We start from the raw sequence: 21,015 nt of genomic DNA, 5'->3' as shown, positions 1-21,015 counted from the left end.
TCAAGCTCCTGTCTGCAGACGGTGATGGTTAAATAGTCCTGGTACACCATGAAGTGCAGCAGGCTGAATAACAGTCCAGTTGCTTCAGTGTGCTTCTTGCCTTGATTTCTTCTGCTTCTGAGTGAGTAAAAGAGACAGACCCGTGTGTGTGTTTGTATGTGCAGGTGTGCATTGTGAGGCTAGTATACTTCCCTTCAAAATTTAGATATAACATTATGTCTTCTTTCCTTTGGCTGCTAACAAACAGTAACCTGTGCTTTCTGCATCCACTTTCTGCTGCCTCCATACTTTAAAATATTGATTTATGAAATATTTCATGAACTGAGAGATGTGCACAGTATCAACTCCATATGTACCCACCAAGTAAATTTCAGTTCCAACTTCTTACTTATTTTACAGATAAAGCACCTTTCTCTGTTGTTTTTCTCACACACAGAGGCTTATTCTTAATTATAAATGCCCTGCCTTAGCTTGGCTTGTTTCTTGCCAGTTTTTCTTAAATTAGGCCATATACCTTTTGTCTCTGGGTTTTTCCTCTTCTCTTACTTCTGTAAATCTTACTCTTACTCCATGACTGGCTATGTAGCTGTATGGCTGGTCCCTAGAGTCCTTTTCTTTCTCTGGCTCTTCTCTTCTCTCTCTCCCAGATTTCTCCTTCTGTTTACCCTCTCTGCCAGCCAGCCCTGCCTATTTATCTCTCCTGCCTTGCTATTGGCTGTTTAGCTCTTTATTAGACCATCAGGTGTTTTAGACAGGCACAGTAACACAGCTTCACAGAGTTAAGCAAATGCAACATAAAGGTAACACACCTTAAAATAATAGTCTACAACATTTTCCTCTTTTTGTCTAAATAAGAAAAAGGTTTTAACTTTTAGTATAACTACATACAACAAAACAGTTATCAAGTAAGAATTAATTTACAATATTCAGTCCATTTACATTCAGCTGATTCAGAGAAAGCATTCCACCATCTATCCATCTTAGTGACTCCAAAGTTTTCTACATAATTTACTTTCTATCATAACTCAGGAAAACTGCAACTTTAACTATCTAGTCTTCAATTCCATCAAAGACCCTAGAAGGATATAAAATAATTTAAGTAAACAAGAAGTGCATTGCAAACAACTTCCAAAAACTCTGGAAATGACAGAGACATCTGACTGCCTGGGCAGTCACCCAGAGTTTCTCTGCAACATTGGGGCATCCATTTTCAGCCTACAGGCCAATAATATCTGGCAGACTTTTCAGTGAAGCAGGAATTTTGGACTGTCCTACCTTGTTTTGGCAAAGTTCATCAGTCACTTTCCTCTGTGTCCTGCAGAGTGTCTGGCAGACTCTTCCGTGAAGCAGGAACCCTAAAGGACCATCCTGCCTTGTGTTGGCAAAGTTCAGCGGTCACTTTCCTGTGGGTCCTGCATGTCCAGTTTATACAGCATCCTGTCTAGCAGTCAAGGCAAGAGCAGTTTCTTTGCCCAGTGGCTAATCTTGCCACATTGAAAGCAAACTCCATAAGGAGTTTCTTGGATGCCCATCATCTCTGAAGTAGATTGGTGCTGCCAGGAGCAGCTGTGTCTCATTGTCATGAAAAGCCCTAAGTTAACAAAACTTTGTAAATGCCATATTCTGTAGGTCACTGAAAGGTTTGAAGACCATCTATTTATCTGAAATATATTGCTATGTGATCTGGAAAGCATACTTAACATATCTACATATTTGATTGTTATTAATGACTAACCACTAACTTAGGTTTCCTGATTATCCTATAGAGCTTATAATAATAGCTTTCAAAAACTAAAACTTCACCCTACATTTCCAAAGAACTACATAGACCCAATACCTTGAACAAAAATAGAAAAATACATACAGTATGTTGTAACAAAAATAACCTTAAATTTTTATCAATATACAAAAATCCTTTAAACAAGAGTAGAAACATATATACTAGTATAACAAAAATAACTTTAAATTTGTATCAATATTCTATATTCCTCTAAATGATAACAAACATCCACAACCAACCAAAAAAACACAAAACATCTACACCCCCCACACTCTTGAGAATGTGGACGCAGTTTTCTTCAAACTGCTTCCTGCTGTCTGTGGACAAAGCATCGTTAGGGTCCTAGAGAGAAAATCTGAGATAATTGCTAAGTCCTGGGAAGACCAGCTGTAACCTTTGCTGAGATATCACCTGTCAAGATTCAGGAGGTCTTGCCTGATCCAACCTGATCCATACTAACCCTGAAGGATTCCACAACCTCTCATCTCCTGTGGGAACAAAACTCCAAAGCATTTTTGATTTCTATTTGACAAATAATCTTTTTAAAGTTAAGGCGTTCCTAAAGTATCTAGATTGGTTCAATTTTGCAGTCCTGTTCACAATCCCTTGTCTGTCAGCAGCTGTCCTTTGCTTTTCAACAATCAAAAAGTTCAAAATCAACACAATAACATACAGGATTCAGACTCCTTGTGTATTTCCCACCTCTAGGTGGCTTATTCTTTTTTATATTACCATATATAACTATTTTATATAACTGTTTATTTTTTTTTTCTATAGCCTACACACATTGTTAAACACACTGTAACCTGTTTAGAGGTTTTTCCATCTGGACTTCTTTTATTTCATATCTTTTAGACTTTTTGACCACATGAACAAACTTTAAACTGCTGAGTGGCGTGGACCTCTGCCCACAGCTTTGGCAGCTGGCTGGGCCCTCTCCTCAGGTCAGGAAAGCCAGGCTGAGACTCAGGAGCCCGGTCAGAGGTTTGTGCTGAGAACTGCATTCAACCCTCCTAGAGCTCTAGAATGATGATGTGGCAGGCATTTTTACTTAGTTTGTTCCTACTTAACTTCATACTGACTGCTCAAGGGCTCACTGGCTGACATAAACTGGCCAAAACTCTTAAAGGAGTCATATTTTTTTTCAAGCTATCTCGGGCCCTATGGAAATTTGAGTGCCACATTGGTTCACCAAAATGTTGATGGTTGTTTTTTACTCGTTGCTCTTTTGGGGGGCCCACCACGCAGCTCCCAGATAAATCACACATGGAGTCTTATCCTTAATTATAAATGCCTGGCCTTAGTTTGGCTTGTTTTTTTGCCAGCTTTTCTTTACTTAGCTTGTCTACTATTTTGCCTCTGGGCTTTTCTTGTTCTCTTACTTCTGTAAATCTTACTCTTACTCCATGGTTTGCTGTGTAACTGGGTGTCCCCTGGAGTCCTCCTCCTCCTCCTTTTGCTAGTTGATCTTTTCTCCTCCCAGATTTCTCCTCCTATTTATCCTCTCTGCCTGCCAGCCCCGCCTATCCTTTCTCCTACCTTGCTATTGGACATTCAGCTCTTTATTAGACCATCAGGTGTATTAGACAGGCAAAGTAACACAGAGTTAAACAAATGCAACATAAACAAAAGTAACATCACTTAAAATAGTATTCTACAACATTTCTCCCCTCTCCTCTGAGGTCAGCATCAACCAATGCTTGTGTGGTATTTGCCCTTCAACTCATGGTTTATGCTTATAAAATGGACGATAGCTTTACATGCTTTAAATTTTGTATTAATGGTGTCAAAAGGTACATGTCCTATTGCTAATCATTTTCTACTTTTTTGTTTTGTTGTTGTTTTGTTTTTTTTCCAGACAGGGTTTCTCTGTGTAGCTTTGGAGCCTGTCCTGGAACTCAATCTGTAGACCAGGCTGGCCTTGAACTCAGAGAGATCCACCTGCCTCTGCCTCCTGAATGCTGGGATTAAAGGTGTGTGCCACCACTGCCTGGCTTCTTTCTAGTTTTTAATTAGAGGATCTTATGTTTTCAAGTCTGTCTCGTCCATCTTAATGATGATAGAATTTTCCACCAATACCCCGGCCAGCAGGGTCTCAACGGGGGCTACCCACCTGCAGGAGAGAATGAAAGGGATGGGGAGACACGAAGACAGCAAGACAGGGTTCTGATCAAGCTGCAAATTTTATTCTCCTCAGCAAGGCTTATATAGCTTGGGAGGGGGAGGGGGCCAGGAAGGAGGAAAGGGGTGCAGGACGTGCAGGTGAGGGGGCGCAGGTCGTGAAGCTGCAGGATGTTGTGCTAGGTGATAAGGTCACTGGTCAGGGCCCATTGTTCTGTTGCTATGCTACCTGACCTACCTGACCGAGGAATGTTCTTTATCTTTGAGGGCATCTGGTTTAGGGCCTGTGGCTTGTTCTCTGTCCTTGCTAGTACTTTTCCATGGTTCATGTTCGGTCCCTGACACACCAACGGAAATTTGCTAGTTTGCTTTTTTTCTTTGTTGAAAAATGTTTAGAGGCTTCTGGTTTTTTTTTTTTTTTTTTTTTTTTTTTTTTTTTTTTTTTTTTTTGTGTGTGTGTGTGTGTGTGTGTGTGTACACTGATGTGCCACAGTGCACATGTAGAAGCTGGAGGACAACTCTCAGGAGTCCTTCCACCGTGGCATCTAGGAATTGAACTCGGGTCATGAGTTTCCAGGCAGCACCTTTAGCCACTGAACCATTTTGCTGGACCTCTGTCTGAGTCAGGGTTACTGTTGCTGTGATGAGACATCATGAACAAAGAAACTTGGAGAGAGAAGAGTCTATTTGGCTTATGCTTCCTCATCACTGTTTATCACATCAGGACAGGAACTCAAACAGGGCAGGATCCCAGAGGCAGGAGCTAATGCAAAGGCCATGGAGGGATGCTGCATACTGCTCTGCTTCCCATGGCTTGCTCAGCCTTCTCTCTTTTAGAACCCGGGACTACCAGCCCAGGGATGGTGCCACCCACAGTGGGCTGGGCTCTCCCCCATCAATCACTAATTAAGAAAATGGCTTACAGGCTTGCCTACATTCCTGTCTTATGGAGGCATTGTCTCAATGGAGGTTCTCTCCTTTCAGATGACTCTAGCTTGTATCAAGTTGACATAAAACTAGCCAGCACACCCCCTTACTGATTTTTAATACCATGTTGTGTTATATTAAGCTCTACACATGCGCAGATCTGTGTGGTTCTCTTCTGTTCCTTTGGTTGTTTTTCCTTACATATGTACCACATATTAGTCAATGCAGCTTTACAGGAAGGCTTATTGTTTGGAGAAGGCCATGTCCCCTCCCTGTCTTGATAACACTCCAGCAGTTCCCTGCCTCTTCCCAGCCCTGCATCACTTAGGAATCACAGTACCAGGTTTCTTTCGAGACTTTCTGGAGCTTTGGCTATGAAATGCAAATTGCACCAGTGTGGAGAGAATTGACAGCCCTGTGGCACTGATGCTTCACATTCAGAAATACTTGCCTTTTTGGAATGCCTTTTGTGTCTTTTGGTGATATTTTATAAACTTTTTTTGTTTTATAAGACAGTCTCACTGTGTATCCCTGGTTAACCTGGAACTTGCTATGTAGAGCAGGCTGGCCTTGGACTCAGAGATCCTGCCTCTGCCTCCTGAGTGCTGTGGTTACAGAGGTGTGCACCCCATGCCCTGCCTCTGTAAGGACATTTCATCACAGCAGTGCAGAAAGAAACAGACAATTTGTGCGCCTGCCCATCTTTACTGATTTAGATATTCTAGTTTATTAATTTTTACTAAAACCCCGTAAGTCAACATCTACTCTTTTCATTTTATTCTGAATGCTCTCTATAGAATTATAGCTGACACTTTCTAGTTTATAGCATTATTGTTTGTTTTTGTGTGTTGGCTTTTCTTCAGGGCATGCACCTCATTCAGATGTGTGACAAATTTGGAAAATAAACAAAGGGATGAATTTGTTCAAAGTAGAACTGCCAGATGGGTTCAGTATAAGATAGGCTCCCCATGCCGTACTGTCCGGCGTGCTATAGACACAGGTTCATTAATGCGTGTCGGGTGTGTTTTGTGTGCTGTGCTCTTTGTACTCTGTAAACAGAATCTGCAGGAGTGCTTTCTTGATTTTCTAGATCACACAAAAGTATCAGCTCCATGAAGTCACTGCATATCTGTTGGAGAAGAAAGGGGATGTTCACGGTGCCTTCCTCCTGCTGCTGGAGGTAATGTTTGCGTGTGCTCACTGCCACACTTCTGTCTCTCTGAAATTCTGTCTGTCTTTGTCTCTTGTGTTTTGAGGTGAGCTGCAATAGAAGCATGTTTTCTTTTGTGTGATTTTTTTTTTCATGTCACCATGATGCTTTCTGACTAGTATTTGGGGTTCTCTCAATTTAAAAAGAAACATTCCTTCTTGCAAAGATGATTGTAAAGTTTAAAATTCACCATTTTAGCCACTTTGGTAGCAAGTGTACCATTCAGCAAGGCCAAATATAGTCACATTGTTATGCATCTGCCACCATCCACCTTTAGAACTGTCCCAGCATCCAAGTTTGCAGTAGTACATGTGTGAGCTGATGAGAGCCTTTGACATGGGTATGGCAGTAGTTATGGAGAGAAGAGGTGTGAAGCTGGGAAGTTGACTATCATTTGATTACAATGTGAAGGGAATGAAGGGGAGGAAGGATAAATGTTGACATTGACTTACAAACTGAAAATCCATAATTCAAAGTTCTATGGCTTTGGCTTACAAGGCACCCAAGAAAAGGAGCCCTTTGAATTATGGGCAGAATTGGTGACACCTGATCTCTGCAGCTATTCCTGCACTGCAAGCTCTGTGGACAGGTCGTCAGTGCTGAAGGACAGCAGAAGAACGCTGGATTGGTTTATTTACTTACTTACATGTGGATCTCTATGGGCACATGCAAGCCACAGTGTTCATGTGGAGGTCAGAGGACAAGTTGCAGGAGTCCTTTCCCTCCACCATGTGGGTCCCAGGGATGGAACTCAGGTCCCCAAGGCTTGGTGACAGGGACTGAGCCATCTCACCGGCTGTTTCTTTGGGGTTCACTTGTAAAATTTGTGTAAGTATGTCGTGGGTAGAGATATAAAGTGTTCTGTCACCTCTGTGTTTTTTCCTCCTAGAGACTGCAGAGCAGACTGCAAGAGATAACACAGCAAGGGGGAAGTAAGTTCTTGGATGTAAAACGCTTTTCCTCCACTGACCTCATGTTGTGAAAAACGTTGTATAGTGTCCCGCCTTAATTAGTAATGACTATACTTGGCCATTTTCATAGTCACCCTTCATCTACTTTAACGTAGATTGAAGTTTTAGTGGTCTTCAAGGACGCCGAACAGGAAGCCATGCACCACTGTGGTGTGATGAGGTTAGCCGTGCAGGGAATGCGGCACCTCTCTCTGTCTGTGGTCATCTCCAATTGCACTTGTATACGCGTGACTTGGCTGTGTGTGGGTCCATAACTAACGTGCTTAAACTTGGTGTCCTCTGCCAAACAGCAGCAGCAGATCAGAGCGTCTGGTCTGTGGCACCAAGCAGTAAATCTGGAGTGACTGACACAGATAAACTTTGTTGTGTTCATTGACATTTCTTTTAATTTTTAAAAATTATGGTAAAATAAGAAAAAACTACCAAAAGTATCAATAACAATAAATGTTATCATACTGCAATGCATGCTTCACCAGTACCTAGTTCAGTTTTTGTGTCACCCAAGCAGACCCTCTGTCTCCACAGGCAGCAGTCCCCCCAACACCACTCTGCTTCCTGTTCTGCTCTCCAGTTCAGATTCACTTTCTGAATTTGTCTGACACATAAGAGCGAAATCCTAGTGTGTTTGAGTTTATGATTGACTCATTTCCCTTGGTGTAACGTCTTTAAGGTTCATAAATGTTGGAACACATGTCAGAATGGTCCTCTAAAGCGGTACAGTGTTCTGCTGTATCCGTGTCTATCACATGCATTTACCCTTTTAACAAACACTTGGATTGGCCCATCTTGGTCTGCTGGATAATTCTGCTGTGAACATCCTTGTCATGCAGATATTTTTTGGGTTCTCACTTTCATTTCTTTTGGGTATAAAAACAAAAGTGGGGCCACTGGATAAAGTAGTAATTTTAAAAGTTCCTTTGTGCTGGGAGTCACATCCAGAGTCTCATTCATGCAAGGGGTAAGAGAAGGAAGCATTGGCATTGAGAGTGACTCATAGGTCAGGGAACTTGGAGGTGGTGACTCTAATTCCTCTGAAATTGAGGGGAGAAGCAGATTTGAGGTGAGTAAGATGAGTTACAGGACACTTGATCAGAGTGACTGAGGAAGGAAGTTTCTCTTAGCTCACAGTTTGAGGGTGCGGTCCTTCACAGTGGGGGGCGGGGGCCAGGAGCAGCTCCAGCTGTGGCAGCAGGAGCCTGAGGCAGCTGGTCATGTGGAAGACAGAAGCAGGGACACTGCTTGCTTCTCCTTATTAAGTCTGGACTCTAGCCCTTGGGAGAGTGACACCCATGTTTTGGTGGCTCTCCCAGCTCTTCGGTAAACATACACACACACACACACACACACACACACACACACACACACACACACACACGTTTCCATGGTGATTCTGAATTCAGTTCAGTTGACAATGAAGATTAGCCAACTAAAGCTAGACACAGAGAGGAGGGGAAAGTACATGTTTCATAGAAGCTCTGAGGCCTTAGTAGCATATCTTTGACATTTATCCTCTTTCCAAATCTAGATACCAAGGAGGCTTTTCCACTGAAGGGTGTTGAAGATACCATGGTAGAGACAATTGCTCTTTGCCAGAGAAATTCACAGAATTTGAATCAGCAGCAACGAGAGGTAGGCTGATATCTGCTTAGGAGTGTAAAAACTTGTTCTGTGTGGAAACTCGCAGTTAATTCTATTTCCGCTGCCCTCTTGGCAACCTGAATTTAATTTGTTTGGGCTTTAATCACTTTTTAGTGTTCCCAGGAGCGTAAGGCTCTTGACGTCATTATCAGGAGGATCTGGCTCCTTTCTTTCACGAAGGCCTCAGGAGGCCCGTGGATTCAGCGGCAGAGTGTTGGTGTGGGATGCTGGGTGCCTGTGGTGCCTATGGAGCCTGTGGAGCGGAACTTCTGTTTCTGCCAGGTGGTGGAACTGGTTGTCAGTTGTCATCATTTCTTCTGTTCACAGTGGGTAGGAGTGAGTGTGAAGAGCAAGAGCAAAGCCCTCGGGGGTACCAGAGTGCAGCGGAGGGTAACACAGGGAGGCTGTAATACGGTGATTCTCAGCCTTGGCTACACATGGGAGTGGCCTGGGGGCTTTGAACATTTTCATTCCTTAATTAACTGACGGTCTCTGCGGCTACCATCAGTTTGTCCTAATGCTGTACATGATTCTAGTGAGTAGTCAAGCTTACAAAACTCTGCTGCTAACGGTGCAGACTGAACGGAGTTAAAGCATAAAACCAGGGGAGGTGCAGACGAGCACCCGTGCAGTGAGACAGGAACCACAGGTGCCGTGGGGTGGAGGGCTGAATGCTCTGGTGCTCTTACAAGTAAAGTTGTCAACTGGGGTGGGAGTTTAGTAACAGCACTTGCCTGTCCTGTGTGAGGGCCTCAGTTCTGTCCCCAGGGAGAGCTGATAGCGGTTAGCTGTAGCCCACACACAGCTTCTCTGTCTCTGCTTGCCCCTCCAGGGTTTCTGATCTGGCGTCGTACTGATAGCAAGACCTCTTCTCACATCCTAGGTTTCTCAAATGGGGAACTCAGATTAAATTTTCGTATGTGTGTCTGAAGTTTTCTCTGGTCCTGCCCAGCCCCACAGACCCCACAGCCACTTATAAAATAATCACTCAGAAGCTTATATTAATTAAAACTGCTTGGCCATTAGCTCAGGCCTACCACTGACTAGCTCTTACATTTAAACTCAGCCCATTTCTGTTAATCTATATGTTGCCACGTGTTCCGTGGCTTTACCTGTGTGCCATTACATGGGGCTCCCTGGATGGCGGGCTGGCGTCTACTGACTCAACCATCCAGCCTTCCCACAATTCTTTGTTTGCTTATCTCACCTATACTTCCTGCCTGGCTACTGGCCAATCAGCATTTTATTTATCAGCCAATCAGAGCAACACATTCACAGCATACAGAGCAGTATCTATAGCACATATGTATGTACTATATATGTTAAAATAAAAAAATGCATCTTGGCATGTTTTCTGTCTTGATAATTTTATAATTTATTATGTTTTTGTCAGGCATTGTAAAAAGTATGCATAAGAAACATTTACATGTAGATGTTATTTTTTCCTTATGAAAACTTTTTGGTGAAATAACACAGATACCTTAAAAAATCATTCAGTACTGGAGACTGGGGTGTGATGCAGCAGTTAGAGTACTTGACATGAGCAAGAGGGCTGGAGTACAGACCCCCAGAGTCCACATAAATTCCAGGGAGATGTGGTGACTGTTAGAGGCTAGCCTTCTACACATTCTGGGTTTGACTGAGGGTCTCCATGTACACACACATACATGCACACATACACACATGTAGACACACACACTAACCTTTATTTCTTAATTATCCTAAACAGTTTGTAATAATAGCTTTCAAGGACTAGAGCTTTACATTTTTAAATGAGCTGCATAGGTACAATACCTTAAACAAGAGTAGAAATATGTATATGTGTGTGTGTGTATATAACAAAAATAACCTTAAATTTGTATCCATACACAAAATTCTATACAATGTAAAATGTTTGAGACTAGTAGTTGTTTTTTAGTTTAAAAGTAGATTCAATAATCTGTTGTGGAATATTATTTTAAGGTATGTTACTTTTGTTTATGTTGTATTTGTTTAACTCTGTGAAGCTGTGTTACTGTGCCTGTCTAAAACACCTGATGTTCTAATAAAGAGCCAAATGGCCAATAGCAAGGCAGGAGAGATAAATAGGCAGGGCTGGCGGCAGAGAGAATAGATAGGAGGAGAAATCTGGGAGGAGAAAGGGAAAAGGAAGTAGCCAGAGGAGGAGGAGGACTCCCAGCCATCCACCCAGCTACACAGCAAGCCATGGAGTAAGAGTAAGATTTACAGAAGTAAGAGAACAGGAAAAGCCCAGAGGCAAAAGGTAGTAGATGGGATAATTAAAGGTAAGGAAAGCTGGCAAGAAACTAAGCCAAGCTAAGGCTAGGCATTCATAATTTCGAATCAGCCTCTGTGTATGATTTATTTGGGACCTGAGTGGCAGGTCCCCCAAAAAGGAGTAAAAAAACCACCAGCAACAATAGTCTACCCTTTTATCCTATTACCCCTGTATCCCCCTCCTTTTTTTTTTTCACTAAATAGAAGAGAAAGGATAGAGGAAAGAGAAAGAAAGAAATTCCTTAATCTAATCTCCTTTGCTTAATTTCTTCCCTGACCATGACCAATAGCAACTTGCAACTGACTTTCCTAAACAATGACAAATATCCATAACCCATTGAATGACCAAAAATCATCCACCCCACCTCTTGAGAATGTGGGCGTCATGTTCTTAAAATTATTTCCTATTGTCTGGGGAGTGACTGAGAAATTGAGACAAGTCCTGGGAGAGCTAGCTGTATCATCTGTTGTCCAGTCTCTGTGTGATGGGAAAGCGCAGGGCTTACCTGAAATCCTGGCTGGAGTAGTCTGTGAGGCTGGACCCTCTCAGCCAGCAGCTTTGAAGGTGTCCTGAGCAGTGTTATGAGGACACTGTAACAGACATTCTGTGAGACTGGATCACCTGGCTACTTGCCTTCATTAGTGTCTGGTCTTTTTTTCTGAAAACTTTTAAAGGTAATATATATATCTGTATCAACACAAGTATGGAATGTGTGGTGTGCACAAGTCAGCTAAAGATGATTTTCTGTTCTATGTTTGAGCAGGTAAAAGGCATCTGCCAACTTTGTAAGTCTATTTGGACCATATAACCAAACTGTACTTTAAATCTCTCTTCATGCCATATGAAAGGATGGCTTGTAATAATAAGTAATGTGACTCTGTAGCCAACAAGATGTATCATATCTCATCCAGTCTCAGAGCTGTTCCCATGTAGAGGGATCAGCATATTCCTCTCCTGTCTTGTAGCTTTTCTTGGTTTCTTCCTTCATGTCTATAGCCAAGATTTTCAGGAGGTTTCCTCCAGTCAAATATGATTTTTATTAATTTTGAAGGAATCCATAGCTTTTTGTTTCCTGCAGGAACTAAGACATAACCTTTTGCTCAATGTAACACATTTCCTGACTTCCATTCTTAAGTTAAGACATCCTATATGTGTGTGTGTGTGTGTGTGCTCGTGTGTGTGCGTGTGTGTGCGCGTGTGTGTGTGTGCATGTGTGTGTGCGTGCGTGTGTGTGTGCGCGTGTGTGCGCGTGCGTGTGTGTGCGCGCGTGTGTGTGTGCGCGCGTGTGTGTGTGTGTGTGTGTATGTGTGCGCGCGCGCGTGTGTGTGTGTGCTGGTTTAATTAAGCATTTTTTTTTTTTTACAATCCAATGTCTCTCAGCAGTTATTTTTTGCTCATGAGCATTTAAAAAATTTAAAGTTAATAAAATACTATATAGGATCTACATGCCTTATGTTACAGTATTCCCTATCCTTATGTGGCTTGCTCTTCATGTATTGCTTCACACTCTCTTTAAAGATTCACTTTATTATTTCTAAACTATTTTTTTATGACTGTCTATACTCATTTTCTTTTTTCTTCAGTACCTAAGCACATTTTCAAGCATACCGTACCTGTTCAGAGGTTTTTCTCAGTCTGGACCTGGCTTTCTGCATGCCTGCAGCCTTCTCTGACCATGTGAGCCAAGCCTTAAAGGGCCAGGCTACTGGCTGTGTGGTTCTTCTTAGCACTTGGCGCCGGGGGCTGGCTCCACCCCACCTTTGGTCAGTCCAGTGGGCTACCCCTTGGTTCTGGGCTACAGCCGCTATTTGCCTTTCTGGGGGAGCCTATCTGCTCCAATTCTGAGAAGTTGGTGGGCTCCTGCTGCGGCAAGTGTTTTACGTAGTGCCAAGTACTGTGCCAGCTGTTAAGTGGTTGATCTCACAGCGGGGCCTCTAAAAGGAGCCATGTCTCTGTACGCCATTAGCACCTGGCCTGCTTCAGAGATGGGGTCACTAAGAAGCCATATCTGGCTCCATGTCCAGATCTTTTTCAGCTTTCTCAGGCCCTATGTGGATATATGTACCATGTGTTGGACACCAAATGTAGTCAGAATTTCTTTGGATGACTAGCTCCCAAATAATGACTCAGAGACTTATTAATTATGAAAGCTTGGCCTTAGCTTAGGCTTGTCCCCAATTAGCTCTTTTTTTTTTTTTTTTTTTTTTTTTTTTTTTGGTTTTTCGAGACAGGGTTTCTCTGTGTAGATTTGCGCCTTTCCTGGAACTCGCTTTGGAGACCAGGCTGGCCTCGAACTCACAGAGATCCACCTGCCTCTGCCTCCCGAGTGCTGGGATTAAAGGCGTGCGCCACCACCACCCGGCCCCAATTAGCTCTTATAACTTAAATTAACTCATTTGTATTAATCTACATTCTGCCAAATGGCTTGTTACCTCTCTTCAGTACCCTACACCATACTTGCTCCAAGTCTCATTGGTGAATTCCCCACCTCTCTGATTCTTCCCAGAGTTCCTATCTCTGCCTGGAAGTCCCGCCTATCCTCTCCTGCCTAGCTATTGCCCATTCAGCTCTTTATTAAACCAATCAGAAGGTGCCTTTCAGAAAGTGTTACCTAATTCCACAACAGATTCCTTGAAGCTTGGTGTTATTTGTCCTTCATCCCTTCTCCTCCTGTACTGACCCCCTCCCCCCAGTTGAAGACCCGACCCATGAATACTCTTTGCTATCTCCTCCCACTATCCACTAGTTTCTGCCTCATTATGAGCAATTTTCACAACAATAGCAAACTATTTAAATGCTCATCGTTCTGCAAATTTATTTTCATGAAAATCATTAAGCTTAGGGGATTTCTTTTTTAATATGATTTTATTCTTTGAGAACTTCAAGTATATTTTGATCATACTCATCCCCATTTCCCCATCTAACTCTTCCCAGATCCATTCCCACCTCCTGTTCCTTCCCTTTTCTCTCAGACTCCATTGAGTCTGATTTATTCAACCCATGTGTTATAATACATGTAGCACCAACCAATGGAGCATGGTCCGCCTCTCAGGGACTAGACCCTTACAGAACACCAATGACTCTTCCTCCTCTAGAAGACATCTGCTTCAGTGGCACCTCAGTTAGTTTACTTTGTATCTCTTTGTTTTGTATTGAAGAAATTGAGAACAAAAACTGTTGCTTTAGCAAAGAAGTAACTAGAAGATTTGAAACACCCAAAAGCTTGATAATGAACCACCTTGACTATTTCCCAGGAGAAGGCCTACCAGAAAATCCAATTATTTGGAGTATTTTCTTGAAATTAGACCTTAGGAAATTGGATGATCAGTCCTTCTCCAAGGAGACTGAGCACCCCCACCTCTTCTGTCTGTTCCGTATGACTTCCTGTGTGTCTGCAGCATGCATTTGCAGTGTTCTATGACCACAGGAGACAAATCTTAAACTGTTAGGCTACTATGGAGCGGCACTGGCTTCTGGCTGTGCACCCCTTGGTTCTCTGAGAGCCTAGCCTCATGCCAGCAGGTACTGGCGGGAGCCACACTTACTGCCCCAGCTCTGGAAAGTTGCTGAGCCCATGTTCCGGAGTCCCTGCACATGGTAGCCAACGACTGTGAGTACTCACAGAGAGGCCCAGCAGCAATTTATCTATCCATGTAGTCGTACCCCATGTTGGGTGCCAACTGTAGCAAGCTTTCTTTTGGGCCTCCAGCTCATAAATAATGGCATGGAGAATTCTTATTAATTATGAAAGCTTAGCCTTTAGCTTAGTCTTGTCCCCAACTATCTCTTATATCATAATCCATTTATATTAATCTACAGTCTGCCATGTATCTTGGTTACCTGTCTTCTGTACTGTATGTCCAACTTGTTCCACATCTCGCTGGCATCTCTCTTCTTTCCAGAGTTCTCTCTCTCCCTAAAAATCACACCTGTTCTCTCCTGTCTGGCTATTGGCCACTCAGCTCTTTATTAAACCAAGCAAGTAACACATCTTTACACAGTATTTGTATTGTGTAAACAAATATTGTGCAGCAGTCCCCACCTATGCATATCTGTTCCTATATTCTGACTGTCCACACCTCTGCATATCTGTTCCTATATTCTGATTGTCCACACCTCTGCATATCTGTTCCTATATTCTGACTGTCCACACCTCTGCATATCTGTTCCTATATTCTGACTGTCCACACCTCTGCATATCTGTTCCTATATTCTGACTGTCCACACCTCTGCATATCTGTTCCTATATTCTGACTGTCCACACCTCTGCATATCTGTTCTATGTGCTGAGTGCCCCCACCTGTGCATATCTGTTCCTGTGTGTCATCTCATGTGATGGGATTGTCACAGTATGGGTCATTATTTTAATGTGGGTTTTTAGACTTACCCAGCTTAAAATCTTAGAAATCAGTATTATAGAATAAGAGAGATAAAAAGTAAAGGGTGAAAGGACTGATATCAGCACCAGACACCCCAAGACCAAGTTCTCAGAACAAAGGAGATTTATTTGTCCCGGGGGACAAAGGCCAGGGAATGAGAGACAAAGACAGGAGACAGAGGATGAGAGAGAAGGGGAAGGGGACAAGGGAGAAGGGGGAGGGGATATTTGCTCCAGAGGGACAAAGGACTAACTGCCTCTGGATAGAGAGGAGACAGACATGACCCATAGGCAAATGGCAGTTTATAAAGGTAAAAGGGAAACCCTTGTTAGGATAAGGTGTTTAATTTTAATTGGGCGTGTTAATTAGGAGAGCCAAAGGGAGCTTTTCATCCTGGACTTTAATACTTGGATAACTGGACCTTGGTAGTCAGCCACAGGAGGAAGAAGTGTCCAAATAAGGGACTAGACCTTGATGACTAGCTTTAGAAATGTAATCTAACAGTTTTTAGCAAGGAAGAGAGAATAGGGCACAGGCAAGGCCTGCCAGAGCCATGGCTATCACGCTCGGGCCTGCCAGAGTCCCTTATGCCATATGTTTTAAGGTTAATATAGAGGTTTAATAGAAGAATAGCTCTCCCATTTAAGATATGAATATATCCCATGGCTTTTATCCCTACACATATATCATCTGCCATTTGGAAAGTAAGAATAAACCTTTTTTAAAAGATAATTTAAAAAATCATTTGATGCCGGGCGGTGGTGGCGCACGCCTTTAATCCCAGCACTCGGGAGGCAGAGGCAGGCGGATCTCTGTGAGTTCGAGGCCAGCCTGGTCTACGGCGCGAGATCCAGGAAAGGCGCAAAGCTACACAGAGAAACCCTGTCTCGAAAAACCAAAAACAAAAAAAAAAAAAAAAAAAAAATCATTTGATTAAATAATTTTATAAATCAAATTTCTAAACATAATAAATAAACAAACCAAAAGTAAAAGTCAGGTATGCCATGTAAAATAGAGTTCCCTAAAATAAACAAATACATGATGTGCTTCTAAAAACAAGATAGAAAGAGAACTGAAAGCGAGGTGCTTGAGAGGAGACCACAAGGACACAATCACCAGCTAAAAGAAATACAGCTCCAAGTCAAGGAGCTGCACACGCCAGCAGAATAAGTGGAACACTTGGAGAGGGGAGCCTGGGCAGCACAGCTCCCTGCCTCGGCTGCCGATGGGTAGAAGGAGCTCTTTGTGACACTGGACACCCACTATCCCAGGCACCCTTCTCAGTGGACACCCACTAGGAAAGCCACCAGACCTGTCCGTTGTGAGATATCTGTACACTGTGTGAAGATGTATTGCTGTGGTTGGTTTAATAAAGCTGAACGGCCAGTAGCTAGGCAGGAGGTATAGGTGGGGTTTCCAGGGAGAGAAAGGAAGAGGAGGAGGACCTAGGCACGCAGGAGAAGGCAGGAGACAGAGAGGAAACAGGAAGTACAAGATGGAAGAGAGGTAACACCACATGACAGAACACAGATTAATATAAATGGGTTAATTTAAGTTATAAGAGCTAATTGGGGACACGCCTAAGCTAAAGGCTAGACTTCTATAATTGATAGATCTCAGTGTCGTTATTAGCAGGCTGGTGGTCCCAATGAGAAAGCATATCACACCTGTTCGTGTGTGTTCGTTGGCAGTAGGTGCCGGTATCCTGTGAGACATCACACTCCTGCTCTGTTACACTGACCCCTCCTCAGGTCTCCTGGATGCTTGTAGCAGTTCCTGTCAAGGTGGTGTAAGGCATTTATAAATGATTACCTAATTGAATTGTCCAAATGGATTAGCTTGGGTTTTGTGGTGAAGATTGGGAGGAACAAAGAATTTGGAGTCAAATGAAGATAGTTATGACGTAAGGTTATTATGAGAGCAGATAAACAAAAGAATACGTGTAAGGCCTTAAGTGGAGTCTGTAGTCGAAGTTAATAAATAAGTGGTAAATCTGCTTATCTCTCAGTGAAGTTGATAATGGTAATGAGTTCATCTTAGCCTCCACTCCTGATGTATAACGATTTAGGAAAGACCCTAATTCTTGATGTAGGAAAGAGTGGAGGCGAGTAGCCGTGCAGGGATTGACCCCTTCTTTGTGGCTGGTTAGAGCCTAGCAGGAAACTCTCGCGGCTCGTTTGCACCCACACTCTCCAGACACAAGCAGAATTATAACTCCGTCCTCCTCAGGCTTCCCACAGCTGATGAGGGTGACCTCTTCGGGCTCACTCTCTGCTTTTTACTGTCTTTTCCCAGTCAGATTCAAATTTCCTCTTTGTCTAGTTTTTGCCAGTACACGTACATTTCAGCCGCTGCCACTGTGCTAACGGTCTGGTTTCCTCTGATGCCACAGGCACTGTGGTTTCCATTGTTGGAGGCGATGATGGCACCACAGAAGCTCTCCGGCTCAGCTGCTCCTCATCTGCACTGCGAAGGTAAACCCCTCAAAATCCCCTCGGCTGGGCCACTCCCCAGCCCACTTTCTGTCTGCAAACCTGCTGTGGCAGCATCCTTCCCCTGTAGCGTTCTCTGTTATTTTCCCAGTGAAGCCGTTGTCGTAGTCCCAGTCTCACCCTGTGCCTTCCCTGCTGTGTGAGGAAAGTTTATAGTCTGTGCAGCTGACCAGCAGGCAGTTTTAAGATACCAAACTGGCCTGGGTTAGCTAAGTTTCTGTGTAAGGTGACTTTTTTCCCCTAATTAAAAAGAAAAGCAGAACTAGTCTTAATATTAACATTTTGTCCCAACAGCTCTGAAGTCTTTGACCATGCAAGTTCTAAACAGTATGGCGACGTTCATCGCCCTGCCGTCCATCTTACAGAGAATCCTGCAGGTGAGCTCAGAGGGGCGGGGAGGCCAAATATCGATTGATTTCGGTTATTTTACCAATAAGCGAGGCTGAGATTCAGATCACCCATGTCTTGGCATTACCCAAATTTCTAACTAACCTTGACTCAGTCTTACATGGTGTCACCCCATAGGTCCGGCCCTACCTGACATTGCTTCCATGGGGTTCACACACACATTTCCTGGTGTTTGTAGCCCCTGGGAGACAATGGGCACCTATTTCTGGTTGATCATACTTTTAGATTAAAAAAAAAAATCTCTAAAAATGTAGGCATTCTAAGTAGTAGTTGTTATTTCAGTTTTCTAGCTCATTCTAAAAATACTTCTAAGTTGAAAACTCACCCCAGCTGTAAATTCTAGCTAGCCTTTTGTCCAGAGTTATTGTAAGAAACATTTTCTCCTGTTTTCTTTGGCAAAAACTTAAAACCTCCCGGCTTCATAAGGAAGAGAACACTAAAAATACTCGGAGCTGTATTTTTAGTAAAACCTGTGAACATTCTGGGGGAGACAGCAGAAATTAGACCAGTCTTTCTTCTCTCATCCTGTGTGCAGTAGTAACGCGTGCACACTCGAGCGCAGACACTCACAATGCACGCACACACGCACACATGAGCACATAAGCATGTGCACGCACACACAGAGTCAAATAGTGCCAGGACTCCACTGGTCTCGATTTTTATCCATTGGAATGTCCCCACAGCTCCTTCTAAGATTCCCCAAGTGCTTCTTCTCAGGTGCTCTGAGGCTTCTGGGTGGCCAGTCTGATTTAGGGTGCTGCATGCAATCGTCCTCCATCACAGAGTGCTATGTCCACAAGAATTTAGGACTCGGGGGTGTTGCTCAGCGGTGGAACCCTTGCTTGCCTAGTGTGAGGCCCTTGTTCATCCCCGATACCAAAGGAAAAAAGAGCATGAGTATCGTATATGGGGTTTTCTGTTTAGTTGGTTGGTGTTTTGAGACAGGTCTCCCTGTGTAGCCCAGGCTGGCCCCGAACTCAGATCTCCTCCTACCTCTGCCTCCCAGTGCACCAACACACGCAACCCTCAAGTGTGAGTTACCGCATTCAGTCCTTGGCAACTATCACATACTGAGGAATTCTCCAAGGTAGACTGTTTCCATGTGTTTTAAATAAATTAATCACAAGGTTTGAAAACGTGTAAAGAGACACCTCCATGAGGCTAGAAGAATGGATCTAAATCCCAAAGCAGATTCTGTCTTGTATGCACACTGTGCCTTATGGTGAGCTTTAGCCACACACTGTGCTATATAAATTACAACCAAAGTCTGCCTCTCCTTTTGCAAGGCATCACGTAACTCGGAAACGTTTTGTTTCAAAACTGATCTCTTTGAAGCCTTTTAATATTTGAAACTCTTGGCTTTGACTTACACTGGGATTCATTACAATTGTGCTGTTTGCATTATTAATTAACTTCTCACTAATCAGGGGGGTGTTCTGTTCTTAAACTTACCCATTTGTGTTTATTGTAATAGCTTTGCCCCTGTACATGGACAAGGATTTTTTAAAAGTACTTTTATTCATCCCAATCCTTTGGTACAGGGAAGGCGGTTATATAGATTGTGGCTAACCAGTTGATAGCATGCTTGCCTTGCATGCAGGAAGCCCTGGGTCCAGTGCCCAGCACCACATCAACACCTCGTGTGTAGGTGTGGCATGCAGAGCCGTCACTCTGGAGGTGGGGAAAGGATTAAAAGTTAGCAAGTTCCAGACCAGCCTCCCTATGTCAGACCCTGTTTTAAGTCTGCTGACAAAGGAGAAAAACCAAAGAGAAGTGTCCTGGGTGACAGATGGGAGCTATTGCCTGCTTTCTGAGGCACGGTTTTGATGACGTCATTTCAGTTATCCTCCATTTAAGTTTGTGTTTTTGAGGAACAGATTAGTTACCGTGTATTAGTTCTCTTTTACCCAGTTCCACTGATTGCTTGTGTAAATGAAATGAGAGTCTGCCCCACAGGAGCTTCCTGAGAGAAAATGTTAGGATTCCTCTGTTCACAGTGTTTCACGTGGGAAACATTGCATTTTAAGGACTGTCTGCTCTGCGCTGTGCTGAGGAACTAGCGCATCTCCATTGCTCACCCTCGGTCCACGTGTAATAGCAGGAGAATGGAGGCAGGGGAGCAGGGCAGGCTGGGCCTGGAGGCTGGATCAGGTGGTCACAGGGAGACTGAAGGGCGTCCTGGTCCAAGCCCAGAGGTCGGGTGACACAGGCCAGACTCACCAGATTAGGCTGGGCACTGGTTGTGAGACCTGGGCTAGATTCTAGGACTGGGAGGGTTTGAGGAGGGTAAGACCCACCAGGCTGGACCCCATTGCGAGATGTGCAGGGCTGGCCTGGACCTGGAGCAGATCTTCTTTTTAAATTGGAGGTCCCCCATGACTGTTTGTCTTTATTCATGAGATGTCTGTTCCAGAACTTTTGCCTGCTTTTTAGCTGAGGCATTTGCTCTGATGTCTGTGGGTTTGAAGTGTTCTTTCTACAGTCGTTTATAAAGGCCTTGATTGGGTATGTGTTTTGTAGATATTTTCTCACATGCATCATATATTTATGTATAGATGATATGTAGCTAAATAGTTGTCTTTTAGGTGCCACTGTGTTAGAAAGAAGTTGAATTCTGTGTGATCACATTGGACCTCTTGACTTTGCGTTTGTGTAATCCCTCCTGGGTTCCAGTGGTTTTCCTTGTTGACCTCTTAGACTCCTTTATGAAGGAATGTTGTTATGTAGCTTCCAGTTCTAGGACTCCAAGGCCATAGCCCCATGTCAGTCCCACTTGGTAATGACTTCACAGTGTATGTGATCATATGGCAA

The 21,015-nt window shown here is 43.4% G+C and overlaps 1 protein-coding gene across 5 annotated transcripts in view; it reads left to right on the top strand.

The window, feature by feature from the left end:
• Vps8 (VPS8 subunit of CORVET complex) overlaps positions 1-21,015 on the top strand; it is a 236,527-nt gene that overhangs the window by 152,995 nt on the left and 62,517 nt on the right. For all 5 annotated transcript variants that reach the window (XM_052740097.1, XM_052740098.1, XM_052740099.1 and 2 more), the window contains 5 exons: positions 5,919-6,008; positions 6,928-6,970; positions 8,535-8,638; positions 17,697-17,778; positions 18,091-18,173. In XM_052740097.1, the coding sequence (XP_052596057.1) occupies positions 5,919-6,008; positions 6,928-6,970; positions 8,535-8,638; positions 17,697-17,778; positions 18,091-18,173 (402 nt within the window). The remainder of the gene's footprint in view (positions 1-5,918; positions 6,009-6,927; positions 6,971-8,534; positions 8,639-17,696; positions 17,779-18,090; positions 18,174-21,015) is intronic.

Source organism: Peromyscus californicus, unplaced genomic scaffold, assembly GCF_007827085.1.
Source record: "Peromyscus californicus insignis strain IS unplaced genomic scaffold, ASM782708v3 Scaffold_16__1_contigs__length_79575227, whole genome shotgun sequence".
NCBI classification, from domain to species: domain Eukaryota; kingdom Metazoa; phylum Chordata; class Mammalia; order Rodentia; family Cricetidae; genus Peromyscus; species Peromyscus californicus.
This window is presented reverse-complemented; position numbering and strand designations above follow the sequence as displayed.